At 43.6% G+C, this 22028-nt stretch overlaps 1 protein-coding gene across 1 annotated transcript in view; it reads right to left on the bottom strand.

Moving 5' to 3' along the window:
* Nucleotides 1-1114: 1114 nt before the first annotated feature.
* LOC102385648 (probable E3 ubiquitin-protein ligase HERC6) overlaps nucleotides 1115-22028 on the bottom strand; it is a 45359-nt gene continuing 24445 nt past the window's right edge. The window contains 15 exon segments of the mRNA XM_025197285.1: nucleotides 1115-1400; nucleotides 2933-3035; nucleotides 3612-3795; nucleotides 6901-6971; nucleotides 10548-10641; nucleotides 12153-12226; nucleotides 12229-12321; nucleotides 13192-13335; nucleotides 16378-16548; nucleotides 17425-17535; nucleotides 18026-18142; nucleotides 18227-18378; nucleotides 19712-19901; nucleotides 20717-20810; nucleotides 21995-22028. The exon segment at nucleotides 21995-22028 is cut by the window's right edge and continues 7 nt beyond it. Coding sequence (XP_025053070.1) covers nucleotides 1192-1400; nucleotides 2933-3035; nucleotides 3612-3795; nucleotides 6901-6971; nucleotides 10548-10641; nucleotides 12153-12226; nucleotides 12229-12321; nucleotides 13192-13335; nucleotides 16378-16548; nucleotides 17425-17535; nucleotides 18026-18142; nucleotides 18227-18378; nucleotides 19712-19901; nucleotides 20717-20810; nucleotides 21995-22028 — 1841 coding nt within the window. The 3' untranslated portion in view covers nucleotides 1115-1191.

The raw sequence follows: 22028 nt of genomic DNA, 5'->3' as shown, positions 1-22028 counted from the left end.
GGTGAGGAGGGGGGGGGGGGGGGGGGGAGGGAGTGTGCAGTGCATGCATCTGTTGATGATACGGAGCTTTTCAATCTCTGTCCCTGCTTCTTTATACTGTCTGCAGCAAACTGATAGGCAAGCAAGCGAGCAGGGGGCTGATAACAGTGTTTATCACACCATCAGCAAAACAATAGCCTCTCTGACCTGTCAATTAGCTCCAAAAAGCCCTAAGCGGACACTGTTCTGTCGGCTTTCCCAGTGAAATTGGAGAGACACACACAGACACCTCTCAATATTAGTTAGCATACCACATGCCTAGGGTCCATGGGGCTGGGGTCCATGCTGTGGGAGATGGGAAGAAGGGAGGGGGGTTTCTTGCTTGAGCAGTGAGCAGCAAGGGGGGCTGGGGCAGGGGGAAGCCAGGCAGACCCTGCTGTACCTGCAGTCTCTGCCAGAGCTCTGGCCAGGGAGCAGGGGGTTGGGGCCAGTTCTGCTCTCTGGAGCAGAAAGCACAGCCCAGAGAGCATGCCAGGATACTGGGAATCTCTGGTTTAACTTAAACCAGGAAGGGGTCTGGGACAAACATAAAACAGTTTGACCCAAATCAGTTAAGTCTGATACTACTTTCAACCAGGTTTATCTTAAACCAGTGTCAGCCATTTTTAAACTGGTTTATGTGCACTGAATATATGTTCTGTTACAGGTTTAAACCAATTTTTTATCATTTAAACCATTTTATATGTAATGTCTGTCTGTAGCCTGAATGATCAGAATATTTTGAATGTGAGATTATGTGCTGTCACAGTAACTGAACACAGTTTGTTGGTTTGGTGCAATAATTAGATAGCAGATAGAATATCACTCTGTAAAATAGCAACTCTAGATTGACATTAGAGTGTCTCTCATCCTTTCTGAAATCAAACCTATTTTAGGCGGTGCTCTAAATCTGTTCTGGTTTTTAGAGAATCAATCCAACCATTACATTTACATACAGTAATTAACCTGTTTCTTTCTATAAGTGTGACCCTAACTAATTCTGACACTACTGACCAAAGGGAACTGCCACCATAGCCTTAAAAACCCTCCAAAATTCAAGGTAACCTACTGGACTAAGTTCAACAGGAGGCTTGATACATATGGAATCCAAGGTCGTGAGACTAGAGAACAGTCTGTTTCTTAGTGATGGTTGTGGTGTAAGTTTGTGATTCACTATTTTCCAAATCCCCGGTTGTTACTGAGAGCGGTAAGAAGCTTCTCCTTGAGAATTTCTTTGTCTGAATATGGTGGAAGGAATAGGATTTGAAAGCAAGTTTGTGCTTGAGGAAAGTGATCTTCTGACAGAGCCCCATTGAAATAGAACTTTATCCTTATACAATTCATTCCCAGTATAAGGATTCGGTCACTTCCTGTAAGAAACACTGCAGAGCAGAACAGGATTAGATTTTTCTGGAAGGGGATGGTATTAAATTGTACTTTCAAATTACATTTGAAAATATAAATTTTAAGAATTAGTATTATAGATATAGTACACATGATATTTATTATCGTTGACAAAAAAGACAGCATGTTTCATAGGAACCTACTGCTCATAATGCTTTTTTGAATGATATTCCAATTATTTATGGTGCATTGCACCAAACGCCTGGCTAGTAAGGCACACAGACAATGCCCTTATGAAATGCTTGCAACCCAAGGCCTCAGCCCTACAAACACTTACACCAGTGGTTGTCAACTTTTCAGAATAAGAGTACCCTTCCATAACTTTTCTGAAACATGCCCGTATCCCCACCCTTGTGCTCAACTTCTCAGTGGCTCTCCTACCTGCTTTCAGCTTTTCAGGGAAGCCTAATGCAGGAGGTGCACCCATATGTGTCAGCCATTCAGTCAGGCTGTGCACAAGATGCACAGGGCAGTTTTACCTGGCAGCAGTGTTAACCGGTTGAGAACCACCATTGTGCTCAACTTGCCTCAGTGGTTCTCAACTGGTTGCTACTGCTGCTAGGTAAAACTGCCCTGTGCATCTCATGCACAACCTGACTGAAGGCCTGTGGCACATGGTTGCATTCGTCCTGCATTAGGGTTCTCTGATAACCATAAAATCAGGCAGGAGAGGCAGCTTGTGCTATAGCCCTTCCCAATCCGACTCTGTACAGCGTCTCTCAGAAACAGAAGTGTACGAGACAGGTGGAACTGTTCGTGCATTGCCAGAAGGAGCATGGGGGAAAACACATGAACGATGTGTGCCTCCGGAGGCTGGGGGGGCATGGCGACCATCTGAAGGCTGCAGCAGCAGCAGCGGTGGGAGCAGCAATTGGCAACTGTCCACAGGCACCACTGGCAGGGTCAGTGGCGAGGCGGGGGAGCAGTGAGTGGCAACCGCCCACAGGTGCCGCTGGCATTGTCGGCAGCACTTCTCTCAGGGGGTGCACCAGCAATCTCAGGGGGTGCACATGCACCTTCATGCACCCCCTACGCATTGCCAATGGGGGAACAGCCTGAAAAGGGCTACAGCATAAACTGGCTCTCCTACCTACTTTAGTTATAAGGGAGCCCTAATGCAGGACTGCAAGTGCACAGGGCAGCTTTACTTGTCTGTTGCTGCAGCAGTGACAGCATCTGCATTACAGCATCTAAAAGGTCTTGTGGCATGCTGGGGTACCATGGACCCCAGTTGAGAACCACAGGCTTACACATATGCATTGTCTCACTGATAGAAGGATACCAGAAGGACTATTCATGTGCATAAAGGGCTTGAGGCAAAGGGTACTGAAAGTAATGGCAGTATTTCATTCAGATATCATTTTTTACTCTACAGTAATTTTGTTTTGTAGATCCCTAAATCTGTGCCAATGAAGAATGACTCATGATAGCTTATCATATTTTAAAAGATTTTCCACTGGCTGCATTTTAAGGAGAAACAAAATTATCTGTTCATGGAAATGATACCCACAAAGAAAGCCCTTCTTCTCTTCTAGAAGTAGGTCATGGAAAACCTCCCAAAACATTTTGATGGTGGGATGTGATGGAGTGTATATTCCATGATACTCTGCATTCTTCAAAGTTGATCAAATTATGAGAGCGAGAGAGTACTTTATTCTAAAGAAATGAAACTGGGTAGATAAAGGTTTCCCTCGCTTTATGCTGTACATGCATTCCTGGAAAACAGCGCATAACTCAAATTCACATACAGGGAACCCACTTTACAATGCATCAAATAAGGATACGTTCCAAGACATTGACTATACTGACGCCCAAGCCCATTTCCACCACGTTTACAAGACAATTTTGGTACTCACCAACAGCAGACAGTACACACAAGCACAGGGCACTATCATAAAGGGGAAGGCAACTACAGACATGTTGCAGACAATGAACAAGGAACACAGATCCACACAGACTATATTTTGGTGCACACATCACTCCCACAATGCACTGCACAAAGCAGCCGACTGTGAGCTTCCACCACACCGACTGCATAAGAGTGAATTTACCTCTCATATAACGAATCTTTGGTATAAAAAGGGTTATCGCATAAGAGTGAATTTGCACATACAGAACCCGCATACAGTGAAGGAAGCCTGGAAATCAACTTAATATAGAAGAATATTCTCCCACTTCCCCCCTCAAACCTCTTCAAACTTGTTCCAGTCGTAATTTGTGTTTCCAATGGTCACCTCCATCAGTTCTTCAGGATGAAAGAAACTAACTATATCTTTGTCCAGGACTTTGTAAAATCCTCTCTTGAACTCCTCATACACCACTTCCACTGACTTGTTGAAGATGTAATCAATGTACTTATTGATAAAGTCCCTCCTTTACAGACATGAAGAGAGATTTTGGTTAGCTTATACATGTCAGTTTCCTTGAACACATAGGACAGCAAATACATCCATCTTGCTCATAGAAATATACTAGAAACAAAATAAAACAAAAGTAGTTTTAAAAAGGTATTTTTCTCCCTCTGAGAACTAGAGAGAATTATATCCTTCTAAGAAAAAAGGTGAAAAAGAAGATTGTCACTTAATGGTAAAATTCACAGAGTCACAAAACTCTTATAAAAAAAAAAAAAAAATGCTTCTCCTGGTCCTCTGTATTTCTGGCCAGGAAGCCTGATCCTAATCAAACTGATTGTTTACTAGCATGAGTAGTCTCATTGAAGCCCCAGTCCAAATCCTCATGGCAGGAATGTAGCAAACCCCCCAGGTTCTCTTTTATTTTTTTAAACTTAAAAATACATTACCTCCCCAATGATTTCTGACTTTCTCCCTGTCCTCTCTATCCCTTATAAGTAATTATAAGTAGTCATAGGTAAGCTAAGTTCTATTATTGTAATAAATCCCTCTCTATATTGTAAATAGTGTTCTGTTATGTTTGCATTGACTTTTACTGTTTTATATTGTATTACATTGTATTCCTATCATTTTTGCATTGATTTTTATTGTTTCATATTCATATTGTATGATTTAGGTCTGTGTCTGTAAAGTTAACCAAGGTAATGTCAAGTAATGTCAAATTTCCATTTTGTAATGCCAAGCCTCCATCTTGTGTCCCCTGCCCAGGCATACCTTATTGTACAATATGTTGCAACTGTGACTCATACCTACCTCTCCTATGTAAATTGGTTCCTGAATGAATGAGGGCGCTTGAGACATAATGGTAGCAGGCCTCTACTGAATGACCAGTAATGACAGAACCATCAACTGAATGACCGGACCATTGCCTTGCATTGACTCACCCACGAGCCACAGACCTCACCCAGGAACAGAGACAAAACTGAGCATTTGAAAGATAAAGAACCTACAGGAACCCAACATTTGGAAGACAAAGACCCTACAGAAACCAGCAACCCTACCATTGTATCCCACCAGTGAAGACACCTGGATCTGCACGTATTCATCAGAGCAGGACTGGCCCTTGCCTGGGCAGGTTCTTCCCATAGGAGACTCAGGTAGCCCACCCCTATATCTCCTTGGGACGCCCTCTCCATCTGGACTAGCACTACACCACATCACCTATCCACCCAGAGGCCCTGCCGGCAACCCCTCGTTGGAGAAGACAGCCTAGGATAGGTAGCTATCACCTACCTTCTTTCTCCAAGCAAAGGACCTGAATTCTGTGTGTGTGTGTGTGCACGCACGCGCACACACACACACACACACACACACACACACACACACTAATAATTTTGTGCTGTGTAGTGCATTGCCTGTTTAATAAAAACTGATATTTTTGGAACCCCAGTTGGGTTTGTCTTTCTGCAGTCCTGGCCCCACTCTAATCTCTGATCCCTGTCCCTCTGACCCTTGTCCAATCTCTCTCTCTCTCTCTCTCTCCCTGGTTTCTATGCCAGCTTCTACACCACCACCTCTTACCTCCAGCTCCGCTGCTTTTCCTCACTGCGGCCCCACCTTTTTCCCTCACCTCTGCCCGGGGCCCCAATTAACTCCAAGTAACCCCAGGGCCCCAAGTGACCCCAAGTAACCTCGGGGCACCATGACCCTGAGTAACCCCAAGCCCATTACCCCAAACGCCCCTAGTGTTAACACACAGCCATGGAAGTGCATGTATGTATGAGCCCATGGAGTGTTTGTGTAGTTGTGTGTGCATGTATATAATTTTGAATCAAGCCCTCCTGTCTAACAGCGCAATATTGAGATCCCAAGTGTTGATCTGGCATGTGTCAAGTCAACAGGAAGAGCTACATTACATATTCCCAAGAATTTGTAACAAAAGGGAAAAAATTCTATTCAGAATTATTGCTTCACTAGGAAGGAGAAGGAAATAGAGGATCAACAAGTGTCCTAAGATTTCTGAACCCTAGAAGGAGGGACCCAATATTTTGCAATTTCACAAACATGCTGGAAAAAAATGTTAGCACATCTCTCAGACACGTGCACAAATGAGGTATTTCCAACAGGCTTGTCTGGGTGGTAGGTCAAGGGTTCATACACTTTTGCTCTGAGTTCTTCAGTGGATGAAAAGGAGACAGGGACTGAAGCTGAACATAAGTACAAAGGAGAGAGACAACCACACCAGGACTTAAATACACAGAAGACAGTGTTATGGGCAGAGTTGGCAGATTTCTATGCAGGTTTATATTGCATCTGCCCACCCACATTTTTCACTGTCAATTAAGTTCTCTCAGGGTTACCCATTTCCAATTCTCGCATATGTACTAGGAACTAGACTGCCTAAAAGAGAATCCTAACATGAAAAGCAGCAGTATCGCTCTCACTCTGAGGCAGGGATGGGCATAATATGGCCCATGGGCCAAATCTGGACCACCAAGGGATTTTGTCTGGCCTAGGTAGACAGTCCTACCATCCCTGGGTGTGCAGCAGGCCTGGGATAGCATGGCAGCTGGACTCACTTCCCAGCAGCAGCAGATCCTTCCAGCTGCCACCACCACCAGATCTGGCCCCACTGCCTGGGCACCCTGGCCAATCCACCCCACACCCACCACTGGGGGCACCTGACAGAACAAGCAGGTGGGTGGGTGGATGGGATGGGGCCACAGCCAGGTGGGGAGCTTTGTGTGGGAGCCGGGATCACAAGGCAGTGACAGTGAGAGGGTGGGGCCCAGGGCAGAGCCACAATCCACTGCCCGCATGTTCCTGTGATGGGCATCAGTTCTGTGGGCAGGGGCATGCAGGAAGCAAATCCCAATCCCAGCCCTGGCCCTGTCCACTGGTTCTAATCTCAGATGCCGCTCCCTGCCCACCCACAGCCCCACCCCAACCACCTAGCCAAGTGCAGAGCAGAACCACTAAAGGGAGTTTTGGTGAGCTGGTGCTAGGGGAGGGGTGTTGACTGGCCTGCAAAAGTTCACCAAAACTCCCTAAGTGGCCCTTGGCTTCTTTGAGGCCTTGTTGCAAGACTCACTAGCTAGAATTTTTTAAAAGATCAGTATCACGGTACTTGTTTTTACTGGTCACAGCAATGGAACTGCCATCTGGAATCAGGTCTATGTCCTTGTTGTCCCATGATATCTGAAACCATAAAAATAGTTTTATGAAAAAGTATTCAAGGCAAGAAGCACAGTAATCTTCTTCCTGATAAGCGGTTCCCTATTAAATCATTCAATGAGATTATGTGGTACATGTTTACAGAAACCATCAAAACTACATGACAGCAGCAAGAGAAAGATGGGTGCAAATGTGACAATGATTTCCATAGCTGCTGGAAATTACTGTTGTAAGAATGTACACAAAGACCAAATGTACAAGAACGTACTCTTCTGTATATTTGCAGAAATGCTCTTGTTTTCTTTAATGCCTAGAAAACACACAATTTATGTCCTTGAGTTTTTGCTTGTGCCATCTTTATTTTTATCCCCAATTTTGTGCGTGTGTGTCTCACGCACGCACCCCCCACTACCTAGAGTTCTCTCTCATTGACCAAAAAGATATAACAGGCAACATTTAGCACCTCTGAAGTCCATGGAATTGCAACTGCTTATAATAGGTTCAGACTTGGACAACTGAGTGGAAAAGACTCATTCATACAGTTATAGGCCAAGGTAATTACAATGAAATCCAACAGCTGTCTGCTCCTAGAGGTTTCACATTTTTAAAAAGGGCTTTCATTTTGAAAGAGCAGAAGGCAGGAAAAACTATTAGTGTGTATTAGGGCCTTGTTACACAGTAATTTCAGGTGATTTCTGGAGCTCTTAAACTCTTCACTGGCTGCACGTTAACCCTCTTAAGTGATTTAAAGCACTCAGTATTCAGCTTAAAGTAATGCCACTTCCAGGCAGAATTATCTCTAGTCCACCTAATTTTGCTCCTGTTCCGTTAAGGTGTGGCCACTCTCCACAGCTATTCCACCCAAGCTGAAGTCCTCCAACATCCCAGGATGCAATGATCCCTCCAAAATCAGGGAAGTGATGCTGGGGGGCAGTCGGGCTGGGCATGGTGCTTTTGTGCCACTGCTCCCACTGGGCAGAGCCAGTGCTGCAGCCCTGGAGTGCCCAGAGGCCTCAACGCCTTCTGGACTGGCTTGTGGTTCTGAATGCCTGGGGTAGACTTGGTCCACGGTACCTGTGGAGGACAGCAGGCTGGTACTGGCCTCTTCCACTGAGCCATGGTTGAACCTGCTCCTAGTTCTGTGCTCTGCTGCAGCATGTCCCCCACAGTGCCTGTGCCTCCAGCACCTGCAGACATGCCCAGGTGGGGCCAGGCAACTGGAGCAAGGTGGAACTTGGTGGCTGCAGTGCAACAGCCCAAGGCCAGTTCTCTCTGACCCTGTGCTTCAGCAGGCTGTGCAGGGTGCAGTCACTGGCTTCCCCTGGCTGGCTCACCTAGCAGCAGCTGCTATTAGTAAATCTGAAGCCCCTGAACCCACATAGCAGCTGGGTGGCTCCAGGAACAGAGCCTGGGGCCTCGCGCTGCCCTTCCAGGCTTGGGCTGCACAGAGCAGCTGGGGAGGCTGTGCTGCTCACAACCGTGTCCCAAGCCTGGCAGGGGCAAGAAGTTCCATCTCTGTACCCCAGAAAATATGCAAATAAGTATGCAAATAAGCCCTCTTCTTGTTTACTTTATATTGCTCACCATAAACCACCATTGAGAGTGAGAACTGGGTCTCTCTCACACCACCGCAGCAGCAGCACCAGGAGAAGAGAGGAAGGGACCCCTTCCCTGCTGAAGTCCAGCTCCTGTGGGAGGAAGGGGCCCAATCCCCTTCTTGCCCAGGGCCCCCTAAATTCTTAATTCAGCTGTAGGTACAGGGAAGGGACTTCCTACCCTTGCCAGGCTTGGGAAGCTGCTGTGAATGATGAAGCCTCCTTGCCTGCTCTGTGCAGCCCCAGCCCAGATGGTTGGTACTGAGCCCCACACTCCATGCTCAGAGCCACCCGGGACTGCTATGGGGGGGGGTTAAGGGGCTTCAAGCACCTGCCAACCTCAGCTGCTATCAGGCAAGCCAGGAGGAGAGAGCTAGCAGCCGGACCCTGTACAGTCTGACAGAGCATGCCGTCAGTGGGAAGTGGTCTCAGGCTGCTGCGCTGCAGCTATCAATCTCTGCCCTGCTCCAGCCACCTGGCTCCACTAGTGCATGTGCCCAGTATAGCTGTGCGAGACAGCACTGTTCCGTTCCAACTTCAGTTTCAAGGTCTGGACAGAACAGTGTTTTGTATCGAATTTCATTTTGAGTCAAAATAACCTTGCTGTTTCGCTTCGTGGAAACAGTGAGGCTGTTTTGATGCCATTTCAATGTTTCGCCTGACCACAATCAGGCTGAGGAAACTCAGCCTAGCTGGGCTGACTTCCTTCGCCGAGCCCGATCTAGTGCTGGGAATGGGAAGTCACCCAGCTGGGCTGACTTCCCATCCCCAGTGCTATAGTCGAAATGTTTCAACTAGCCTTGTTTTGTTTCGAGGCTGTTTTGAAGCCTTTTGGTTCATTTTGATTCTGCTGTTTTGACCTTGAAATCAGTTGAAACCGTGTCAAAACGAAACGGGCAGCAAAATTTTGCACAGCCCTAGTATCCAGGTCCTGGGGGCCTTTTTTTCTCTGGAGTTCACCCCCTTATGCTACCACCGGCTGGGCTTCTGGCTGGCTGTGCACCACTTGAGCTCTGAGGTTCCTGATCCTTTTTAGAGCTCAGGTGGCACCCAACTGGCCATCATGCCAGGAAGGGGCAGCACAGGTGGGCAGGCCGTGAAGAAAAAAAAAAAGTATCAGGCCCCTCAGAACTCAAGCCGTGAGCTGGTTCTGCCCCTAGCTCCTAGTCCAGTCCCTACTGACCAAGCCTCCAATGGCGAGTCACAGCTGTGAAGGTGAAGAACAGTCGCATATTTTTTTTTAACTTAAGGTGTGACTGCTCCACTAAGCTGAACAATACTAAACTGATTAACATTTGTTTGGCTTACAGCATAAGGTATAACAAGGCCCTTAGTGTTGCAGGAGTTCCCACAGCCTCTAGTCATGGCCCAGGACCCTTTAATGAGAGGCTATGTACAAAGAGAAAAGGTCTCCCAAAAGAGCTTGACAAAAACTAGTGACCTTCAGTTCTTACTGGCTCTGGAGCCACCCGAGCCATGAGCGTTAATCAGAGAGCCAAAATATGATACCCTTATGTGATCTGTGAATTTGGACACTCCTGTTTCAAATTAAAAAACTATAAATCAATTGCCAGGCATTACTAATGCACAGTTTTATCAAACACCTGCATTACATTGCAAAAATACACAATTACTCTAAAAAAAAAAAAAAAAAAAAAAAAAAAAAGACATACCCAAAGCATAGGGCAAAAAACTCCTTCTGACAATATTTCAAAAAGCCACTAGGGATAAATTGAAAAGCTACAGTCTAAGTATCACTGTTAGTATTTCCACAGCATACAATTTGGGTATTAACCAAGTTGGATAGCATGTTGGGGAAATACGTGAATAAGCAATTAAAGCAATTTAATAAAAATCTCCTCCAAAAACTAGTCCAGTAATAGAAAAAGGACCCAGCCCCAGTATGAGAGTTGGCAATACTGCAGTCCATTGTAGGAAGTAAAGAACGTTTCTAAAAGTAATGATAACTAACTACTTTTGTATATAGTAAATTAAATGGACATACATCATAATAGTTTCTAGCAGTACTCACGCAAAACTTTAGCTGAAGATTTTCTTCAATATCATCATGTTCATCATCTAGAATTGCCTGCATACTCCTAAAACAAACAAAATATGCTTACCAATTGTTAGATGACAGATCACACAACTAATTATCCTGCATCTGGAGAAGTGAAATTTCAAACATTTATTGCTGATTGTAACTATGAACTGCCATCATTCAAATATGACACTTCAAAATTATTTACTGCATAAAGCTTGCTACTTTTACCTGAACTTAAACAGCCTTTGAAAGTAAGAGTACGTTTAAGTGCAGAAACCAAACTTTGTAAAGTGCACATTCAAAGGTAGACATCATACCTGGTCAGGGAGAAGGGCCACCAAAACTTTTGGCTCAAAGCCCAATAGAAAACCTACACCTGTTTTCTTGCTCTATTCCATTTATTGCATTTTCTCAGCCTTATGTCCTGAGTTCTGTTTTTCCTACCAGTCTGTTTTCTCCATAACTTCAGCTCAAGCTAAGAATTTTTGTTTTGTTAACATGTATCCAGCAAAAACCTTTATCTCAAGTATGTTTGTCCCTCCCCAGAACATCTAGTATTTATTTCTTAGCAGTCAAAAGGAATTCCACATTATAAAATACACATGCTTGTATACATGTTGCTATTATTCACATCAATTATTAGTAACAGTAATTTGTCCATTCTTCATGTCTTAACAATGAACCTTGATAATCTCTAGGTTTTAATGACAATATAAGCAATTCAGCTGTTGCACTATTAGTTACACTGATAGACTCCCAATAGTGAAATGCATGTAATATATTTCAGGATTGCTTTTTGCTGTATTCTCTTCTTCTTCTCCAAATAGACAGCACAGTGTACAAGACAGAATTTACAGCAGGATGTACTACTCCAGACATATAACTGAAGGTACTATATCTCCCTGAACAGTGGGTTGATACATATTCATAAATGCACCTCCTCCAGTTACAAGCCATGTTCTCAACCCACAAGCCCAAAATTACTCACAGAGATATTGGAACACAGATCAGATCACTGACTGAAGTGTGAATTCTACTATATGCCCTGCTGCAACCTTCAGTTTGACTATTTCACAGACAATTGAGATGACAGCCCCCTGCACATAAAACTCCACTTGATCCAAGCAGCAATCTACTCTACTGTAAGATAAATAGGGGGTCCTGGAAAAATATTTCCAGTGTGGGCCTCAGGTAGGCAGACTGCATGACAAAAATCAAGCACTAAAAAAGCATAAAAACATCAGCTGCACCAGTGCTTCCAGCTATTTATGTTCTTGTATGGTCCCATTTCCAATTTAACCGATGCATCATTTAATCCACCCAACCCCTCTTCAGGGAAATAATGCCCACAGAGAATAGGGTCACAGAGAACTTAAGTAACTTCCCCATTTAGCAGCAGAGCTGAAAAATTAATCCTATCAAGGTCCACTTCACTGCACACCATCCTGCCTCAATTCTATATAACATATAATGAATATGAACAAGCTTCCATGCCTAGTGATACATGTGGGAAATGCACACAACCCCTTAGACAGCTAACCAAAACCAAGAGCCAAAATAACTTACTTCCCTACAATAGGACTCAGCTCCTTCAAATCTTCCAAGGAAGGCTTCACATCCAAAAGTTTCTTAAAAAACAGCGAGTGGAAAAAGGGATATAGGCAATGACTCCATTGAAGAGAGCTAGCCCACACAGGATTCCAAAGAGATAATACTTTTTCTTCTCTATTGAAGGCTGGAAAAAAAAAAATCCCAAAACTTTGCACCTTTAAAACATCTATTCCAACTTATTAAAAGATCATTGTGGAAAAGAAAATAGGCAAACCGGATCTGAGAAACTCTGAAAACAAACATACAAGGAGGAAACCTTTTAGTTCATTTCTGAGCATCAAAAATGTTAGTGGTCAGGTTAAAGGGAGCTGGAAAAGGTCAAAGGTAAACTATATAACACTCTTTAACACGTTTTTCTAAAATGATCCTTCCAGTAGAAGAGAAATATCCACAAAATACCAAATACAAGAGGTGAAACTGTTCAAAAGAAACTTTGTCAAGATAGAGTGGTGCTCTCCAAGGCCCCTGCCATGTTACATATATTACAATAAATTTAAATTGGCCACACATGAAAATTAAGACCCACCAAAAGTGCCAATTAATTGTCATGCAATTAACTAGTAAATCACGCAATAAATTTAGCCTGGCCATGTGCAAAGTAATTATCATCGTATAAAAATCTCTACCCAAATAAAAAAAAAAAAAAAAAAAAATACATAATTTATTTTCCCTAAACTATTACTTGACAGGTATTCTCTTATTTTGTCCCCTCCTTTTGATCTCCTTTCAGAGGTGAACAATCCCAGTCAATTTCAATCTCCTTTCATGCAAGTTTTGCACACCTCTGCTCCTTGTCATTGTTCTCCTTTGAATCCCCTCAAATCCCATGCACAAAGAAACATCCAGCTGATGCAGACTCACTCCTTTGGAAATTTCCACTGCTTTCCAACAGGCTTCCTAACAACCTCTGTGCAAAAGACAAGGAAGTCTGGTATCAAAGTTCACATGCCCTTGGCCTCTTGGGCCAAAACAGTTTGAGCTGATGCTGACTTACATTGGTAGGAAAACACATGGGGGATGTGGTCTCGCAGTACATGAACAGTCCATACTCTGGATGAACCATTTCCTCAAACAAGGTAAGGAAGAATTCTAATGTCACTCCTCCTGCATCAAGGCCAATCTCTCCTTTAAAGGCCACCTGTAATGATACAGACAGACTGATGTTTCCCTTGGCTACTGTTTTGAAGACATTCATGGATGAGGATGCCCAATGAACTGGAAAAATAACACTCGCATCCTCTCATCTCTCCACGTGATGACAAACTGCCTGCTTAGCTCATAGGTTTGTAACAGTCAGACCTTTTGAAGACCAGAGAACAGGAACAACTGGGAACAGGGATGATTTGGGAGGTCTTCAATATCCCTGATCTTTCAAACTGCCACTTATACCTTTCAACTTCTAAAGTGATACTGGTGACAAATTGCTACAGTCTAGCGTATTATGCCTGCTAAGAGGCTGACAGCCCAACTTCCATATTGCTCCCTGTACTCTCAAGAACTACCTTTCATATTCACTTTGTGTCTGCAGTCCCATCACCTTGTGTATGCAATCCCAAGCAAGAGCCAGGCCACACCAGAGCAGCCTAAATTCCAATGAAGGATCACAAGGTCTGGTTCCACAGTAACCCAGGGCTAGGCAATGTTAGCACATGGAGTAAATGTTCCCTATATGAGTGATGCACACATGAAGTCACTAAACTTGTGGCATTAGTCTTTGTTTATGAGGGTCATAGAGTTAAAGTCTTGAAAGCCTCATGGAGATTTTAAAAGCAGTCTATCCAATTTATAATATAGAACCACATTAATGTGTTGTGATCTATGCCTGCCCCACTAGGCAGGTGTTGTCAGATGTGTTATAGCTAGAACCGCTCAGAAAATATTTTGTCCTTTTAAAAACAGATTTTGAAAATATTTGATTTCATAGACGTTAGGGCTGGAAGGGACCTCGGAAGATCATCGAGTCCAGCCCCCTGCCCAAAGGGCAGGAAGTCAGCTGGGGGGTCATAGGATCCCAGCAAGATAAGCATCCAGTTTGCTCTTGAAGGTGTTCAATGTAGGCGCTTGAACCACCTCTGGTGGCAGGCTGTTCCAGACCTTGGGGGCTCGGACAGTAAAGAAATTCTTCCTTATGTCCAGCCTGAAACGGTCTTGTAGTAGTTTATGACCATTCGACCTAGTTGTCATCCCTTGGGGAGCTCTGGTGAACAAACGTTCCCCCAGATACTGGTGGTCACCCCTGATAAACTTATAGGTGGCCATCAGATCACCCCTGAGCCTGCGCTTTTCCAGGCTAAAGAGCCCCAGGGCTCTCAGCCTGTCATTGTAGGGTCTGCTTCCCTGACCTCTGATCATGCACATGGCTCTTCTCTGGACTCTCTCTCAAGCTTCTCCACATCCTTTTTGAATTGTGGAGCCCAAAACTGGACGCAGTACTCCAGCTGCGGCCTCACTAAGGCCGAGTACAAGGGGAGAATGACGTCCCGGGATTTGCTTGAGAAGCATCTATGGATGCAAGCCAACGTTTTGGTCACTTGCTGAGCCTGTCCAGGTCAGCCTGGATAACCTGCCTGTCTTCTGGTGTGGATGCTTTGCCCCAGAGGTTGGTGTCATCGGCGAACTTGGCCAGTTCTGATCGCTTCTGACTCCAGTGTCCACATCATTAATGAAGATGTTGAACAGTATGGGTCCAAGGACAGAGCCTTGGGGGACCCCACTGGTCACAGGACACCACGATGAGTGACTTCCATCGATTACTACCCTCTGGGTCCGACCCCGGAGCCAATTTTCCAGCCAGTGGATCGTGGAGGACCCAAGGCGACAATTGGCCAGTTTCTCCAAGAGGCGATCATGGGACACCAGATCGAAGGCTTTTTTGAAGTCAAGATATATGACATCAATCTCTTCTCCCTTGTCCAGGTGATAGGTCACCTGGTCGTAGAAGGAAATGAGATTGGTCAAGCAAGACCTACCCGCAACAAACCCGTGCTGGCTATCCCTTAAGATGTTGGCGTTGGCCAGTCCATTAAGGATGGCCTCTTTAATAAACTTTTCTAAGATCTTCCCCGGGATAGAAGTCAGGCTGATGGGCCTATAGTTAGCCGGATCCACTTTCCTCCCTTTCTTGAAGATAGGCACCACATTGGCCTTCTTCCAGTCTTCGGGCAGTACACCAGAGCGCCAAGCGTTTTCAAAGATCCGTGCTAGAGGCTGGGCTATGATGCTCGCCAGCTCCTTGAGTACCCCGGGGTGAAGATTGTCAGGGCCAGCTGACTTGAAGGTATCCAGCTTCTCAAGATGTTCCTTCATGAAGTCAGCATCAATGGAGGGCAGGGGATCACCCTCACCCGGACTTCCCTGTCCCGTAGCAGGCATGGGCGTCCCATGGGACTGATGAAAGACCGACACAAAGTACCTATTTAATAGGTTGGCTTTTTCCTGGGCATTTTTCCTCAGGGGTCCAACATTGCCCCTGCTCTTCCTCCGGCTCCCCACATATCTGAAAATGGACTTTTTATTGTCCTTGATGCTCAAAGCTAGTTGGAGTTCAGTTGCAGCCTTGGCTTTCCTGGTCTGCTCCCTACAGGACCGGACCAGTGCAGAGTAATCCTCCTTGGAGGCGACTCCCATCCTCCATCCTTTGTAGGCCTTTCTTTTTAGGCTCAGGAGGTCTGCCAGGTCCCTGGAGATCCAGGGGGGCTGCTGTGCCCTCTTGCTGCCTTTTCTCCAAGATGGAATAGACTTAGTTTGTGCTTTGAGGATCGCTCCCTTGAGGAGCAACCACTCTTCTTGAACTCCCCTCTCCCGGTGGTCATGGTCCCTTAGGGCCCCACTGTCAAGCCTCCTGAGCTTGTCAAAGTCGGCTTTCCTGAAGTCAAGGACTTCAGTGTTGCTGACTGACTTGCCAGCTTTAGTCATTTGATTTGGCCAGAAATCAAAAAGTTCCCAGTTTTTGGCAAACAACTTTTGGATTATTCTACAATGCTTTAAAATATTTCTGCAGAAAACAAATTTTTCATAAATAAATTCCCAGAAATTGAAAACCCCATTTTCTATGGAGAAACAATTTCAGGGGATAGTTTTTCCATCAGCTGTAATTCTAACAAGCTTCTAAGCTCACCAACAACTTCCCTTGCTGCAATTGACTGAAAAGAACCCTCTGAAGTATGACTAAATACCATACCATTAACTCCTTTTTCAGAGTACTATCCTCTACCAGACACAGTTTGTGTAAAGTATCTTCAACCAAGCTGTTGCGATTAACCTCAAGAGGAAATATAGGAAGGTCGGGAAGGTCACTATTTCTCAGCAGCTGATTCTGTATGATTATGTTCTGGGCTATTACCTTTGCTCCCTAAAAGAAAAATAGTACATTAAGAAATACAGCAATGTTTTCAGTACCTTGTTGTGAAAAAAATACTGCCTTGCCAATAAAGTCAAACCTCCTCCTCTTCTCTATGGACTTTGGTATTTTCCCCCTCTACTTTGCATTTTTTATGTCAAGTGTACCTTCTTTGGAGAAAGTGGTATTCATATCAGACTGTGTAATTACAACTTCTTGAATAAAAAGAATCACATAATTATGTGAATGAGTTATATTACAAGAAGAGTCAATGTCCAGGGAAATCTGACAGAAGTGATTAAGGCAGTGGTTCTCAATTTCAGAACAGTAGGGCTAAAAATAGGTCAGATTTCTTCTGGGACAAAGCCTTTTATCCTCGGAGACCTACAAGTTCATTGTCCCACTTTAAGTGCCTGTGAAGTAACCAAAATAACACTCCCCTCCCCCATCCTGGACAACATAGAATAATAGAAAATTAGGGTTAGAAGGGACCTCAGGAGGTCATCTAGTCCAACCCTCTGCTCAAAGTAGGACCACCCCAACTAGATCATCACAGCCAAGCTTGCTTTGTCTAGCTGGGTCTTAAAAACATGTAAGGAGGAGAGGGAGGGTGTTAACTTGAGTTAATTGCCATTCAAGCTGTGTATGTAAGTGACTATCCCATACTGGTTTTGATGCAAGTCACAGCCTGGGACAATCAGACCCGGGATAAATCCAACATCTATTTTTACCCTAAAAGTGTAGTATACTTAACCCAAATCGTTTCCATTTAGGAAAAGGAGCGAGATGCAGGAGAAATCTGTTAAAATTCAAAAATTTTACCACCTTCACATCCACAAACTAAAAATGCTACTGTGTGTTTCAGAGTATTGTAAGACCAGGTCATACCTGTTGGAGGAGTACCGAATCAGTGTGGAACACTTGAATCTTGGAAACCAAATTCAAGACAAAAGGAAAGCGGCAGAGTGTGACAAGCATGTTGTCATCACCAGCAGAATCCTACCAACAAGAAAATGGGATGCAAGGTTAGTTCCACTTTTCATTTTCTTGATGTACCGATTCTCCTGCCCAAGCTTTAGTTATAGCTGTAAACATATAGAGCTTCCTTCCCTTTCTTACCCAGATGATGCCTGAAAGAAGAGAATTATCATCCCTTCTCCAAACTTCTTGGAGTAGTGGCTCTGCATCATGGGCACAGGGCCTCTGTTCCCTTATCCCTGTCATTGAATAGGGGTGTTACCTTGAGGAAGTTACTTCACCACCCTATACCTCAGTTTCCCTTCCCCACACACGGCCTATTTTGTTTAGATTGTAAGCCTTCTGGAGCACAAACCATCTTTATTTATGGGTCTGTACAGTGACAAGGGCCTCAAACTAATTGGAGACTCTTAAGTGCTTCAATAACACCAGTAAATTAATAATTACACACAGAGAATAACCACTTAAGCAAGCATCTGCCTACCTCAGGAAACCATAGTCTCATACTTACAGTTGTAGCTTGCCATCTGCGCCACCTGGCTACATCCTCCTGAAGATTAACTGTGCTGGAGATTTCATGGATGTAAAAATTACTTAACTGCAGGGTGGACTTAGCTTTCTTGTTTGCCTTCAATGAGAATAAAATTTGAGTTAGGATGCATGTGTTGGCTTAGAATCAGACCGTTCTCTTTGCACATATTAACACACTTACCCAGTGCAGCTTTTTCAGCACTTCCAGAAGAGGTTTGGCATTTTGACAGGAGGGGAAGGTATAATACGATTTTAATTGAGAAACTACTGCCTTTTTAAACAGCTGTACCACATTGTCCAAACATGATGCTGACAAGGACAACCAACATTTTTCTGAAACAAAGAAAAATATTTATGTAAATGAACCTTCTCTGCCAGAAAAACCAAAACCAAAATAAAACACCCTAAGAAGCACCCATAATGCTCATATACCTTTCAGCTAGGATTTTCATGAAATATACTGATAATGTTTGTAATGGTTTGAGGGAAAGAATACAACCATTACTTGCAGTTAGACATTACACACCACCCATTTACATGCTCCATCACCAAGACACAAAAAACTGTAGTAAATTGTGACACTGACCAAAAATATGAACATATGACCAATAATCCTGGTCAGACATCAAGAGTGCCCACTGTTTGTTCAGGATGAGGATGGAAGTATGTGATGTATGAATGACTGAAGAGATATTACTGAACTAGAGATGATGAGCCAGTGATTTCGTTCACCTGCGATTGTTCACTCTGCAGATGGGTGTAGTGATTTATCTGCTTGTTTCCTTGATTATCATTATTATTGCCACTATTACAGCACAAAGGAGAGCTAGTCATGGGCCTGCACCCTCACTGTTCTAGGTGCTGTACAAATGCAGAGCAAAAAGACACCCTAACCAAAAAGCTTACTTTTGACTTGCATTCCCATAGTGGCTTATTCTGAATTTAGCCAAAGGGAACAGTCATTATCTGTGGAAAATCTTGTCCAGGTAATGTATTGAGAGAAAGAAAGATAGGACATGTTAACAGCCTCAAATAAATTAGAAGGACCACTGCAGTGAAGGACAGCATCTCTACTCTGGATATGCTACCACTTGAAATAGATGTAATGCAGCACCGGGAATATACCCATAAACACTCTTGAAAGTGTGAGCTCATTGGCACTTATGGCTAGAGCCTCATTTAGGTGGCTGTCACATCCATTTTGGGGTGCATCTTGCACAAGGAGTACGTCATGCTTCACTGCAATGTTCTCTAGTGAAGTCCTTGCATGGGTAGATATGCCTAAAAAACCCCAAAGGGTTTATGATCAAAGATGTGGCAGACAACCAATAGCTTCAAAAAGTTGAGGGAGGATAAAAGACAGTGATATAATATTGGGCAGCAGTTGCCTCAGCACACCAGCATGTATGCCACTTTAATGCTAAAAAATGTGTTGAGGGGAATAAAATACACACAATGTCCCAATTCTGTGGCCTCAAAGCTTTTATCAGCATGAATTTGGGATGACAGCAAGATGTACAAATGATGAAGCAGAGAGAGAGAGAAACTCCCAGTGTGTAAGTTTGCACAAATAATTGAGCCATAGTCCTAAGTAATTTTTCAACATGTGCTCTAGTTATTTTAAGCAGTGTCTTCTCTTGCTCAAAGTGAAACAAACCAAACTTACCCAGAAGGTCTGAAGAACGGTCACTCATGCTAAGAATGGCTTTTGCCAAGGGCAGAACCAGAGACTCTAAGTTTTCTGCTGCATGCATTATGGGGCATTCTGGCAGGAGAAGGAAAATAGATATAGCCTCTTGGTGAACCAAGTGCAGTGGAAGACTGGGAATCAGACGTTCCCTCAGACAGCAACTTATCTGCATGAGAGAGAGAGCGCGCGCGCGCGCAACTAGACTATGATCTGCAGTGTAATATAAAGACACAACCTTTTAATTTGGCATATTACTAGTCTTGGAGTTTTACAGAAAGGTCTGATATGCAGAGTTCAGATGTGGTTAAAACTGACCAGAAAGACATTAATAATGGAATATAAAGGGAAAAAGCAGGGCATGTATTTGTTACAGCCGTTATGCACAAGTTCTTTTAAGGATCCTTTGTTACAGCTGTTATGCCCAAGATCCATTAAAATTGAACCCTACAAGTATTACTTTGTAATATGCTTATTTACACTTTTTATTACACTACTTGACCAATCTATCCAAAGTATCTGGAATGTGTTTGGGCAGCTACTCTGTTTTTTGTTTATCTCCCAATTCCAAAACCACAAAATTAGCTATTATAAATACTTTTGAAATTACATCAGACTCTGGGATTGGAGTGTTTGTTAATTGCCTCATTTTCATATTAAAAAAGTTATTCATACATGGGACATAAACTTTCAGAGCTTAATGAACCAGTCATAATGAAACCAGTAGCCTATCAGGAATATAGGACAAATACAGTGCATCACGATACAGGAAAGAGAGCTGGTCTTGATCTCCCTTGACTGATAGCTCTACAGATTCTTTATATTTCCTTCAAAAGACGTGTCTGTACATGGGTGTGCTCATGCACACACACAACCACTTGAAATACTCACTCATATCATGAAGCAAAATTAAGAAGTGGGGCCATATTAAAATGTAGTTATAGGCTGACTGTACTTTGTATACAAATTTGCCAACTATTTTACTGTATTAGCAATCCAGTCCATTTTGGTTAGTTCATCAAACACATCCCTTACATTCTGTAGATCAACATCAAAAGGACTGGCTCCCTGAACAGATCTAGCATGATTATGGGGAAAAAAAACCATGCATCATTCTATGCAATAAGCATGGATGGAGCTTCTGTTTTGGTTTTAATGTGAATATGCCCTTTTGCATCCGCAACACAGACCAGGGCAGTACAAACTCTCCCACAATGCCCCACTTGTATGCCTTAATCAAGGACTACCTAAAGAAACAAGGCAGTTGAGTTTCTAAATGCATTCAACACTTAGCTTCTTTGCTGAGACTGGTTAAAGAGGGTCAGTTTTAACTGTGACTCGGACCAGTGTCCAATGGGAAATGAACTACAGCTCATGCCATGAGTCTTCAGATGGCAGCTTTCAGTTACTGTTTATTACAAAGACTGGATATGAGCTAGTGATTCCTTAGGCTCAATGATCCAATAACAACTCCAACAAAAGTTAGAGAGTACACCTGCTTTTATCAACAAACTTCAAATTGTTGCAGGTCTGTGAAAACAATTAGATGTCAAAAGATTTATGTTCGTCTCGGAGCCCTAGGTTTGCTATGTTACATGAAAGAGCAGGAGAACAGAGTTGCAGTGCTGTCATAGGCTCCTAGCTGATGTAAGAAGTCCAAAATGACAGCTGATATAAGATTTGTAATCTTATAATGGTGTTTAAAAATTAAGGCATTAGTAAACTCAAGTGAATTCTGTGAACTAAAACCTGCACTGCCTAGAGAGCACAAGCAGGAAGGGGCATGAGGAGCATTTTATGATAGACACCTAGCACTCCCATACAGCAGGCAGCCTGTCAGTCAGGATTGTCACCTGGCACAACAATACTGAGAAGGCCATGAGATGCCCAGTAAATTGGACCAGTCACTGGCACATGGTCTGCCTGCTTGGGTCCCCTGCTACCTAGTATGTATGCTATTGTATGTGGCATGGGGTGGAGAGGGTGCAATTTGCTGCATGTTGTTTTTCTTAAAGGAGCATAAATCACCACACCACCCTGTAGATCTTACTCATCTTAGCCTATGACAGCACTACAACTCTAGGAGCTCAAAAATACTGCGCATTCATCTTCCCCACAACCCTACTATGTACAACTCCCACAACTGCAAAGGAGGGCAAGGTTTTGCCTTAAGAATTCAATTGATCTATAACTCTAACTTCTTGTTTAGTTTTGCCCAAGTGTTTTCCATAGCCTTGTATTGCACCTAAAAATATTACTTACCTTGGTTTTAAAAAACTTGCACTTAAACAGGCAG

The sequence above is a fragment of the Alligator sinensis genome, unplaced genomic scaffold (assembly GCF_000455745.1).
Source record: "Alligator sinensis unplaced genomic scaffold, ASM45574v1 scaffold125_1, whole genome shotgun sequence".
In the NCBI taxonomy this organism is placed as follows: Eukaryota; Metazoa; Chordata; order Crocodylia; family Alligatoridae; genus Alligator; species Alligator sinensis.
The sequence above is the reverse complement of the archived record's forward strand: the minus strand, read 5'-3'. Positions and strand labels throughout refer to the sequence as shown.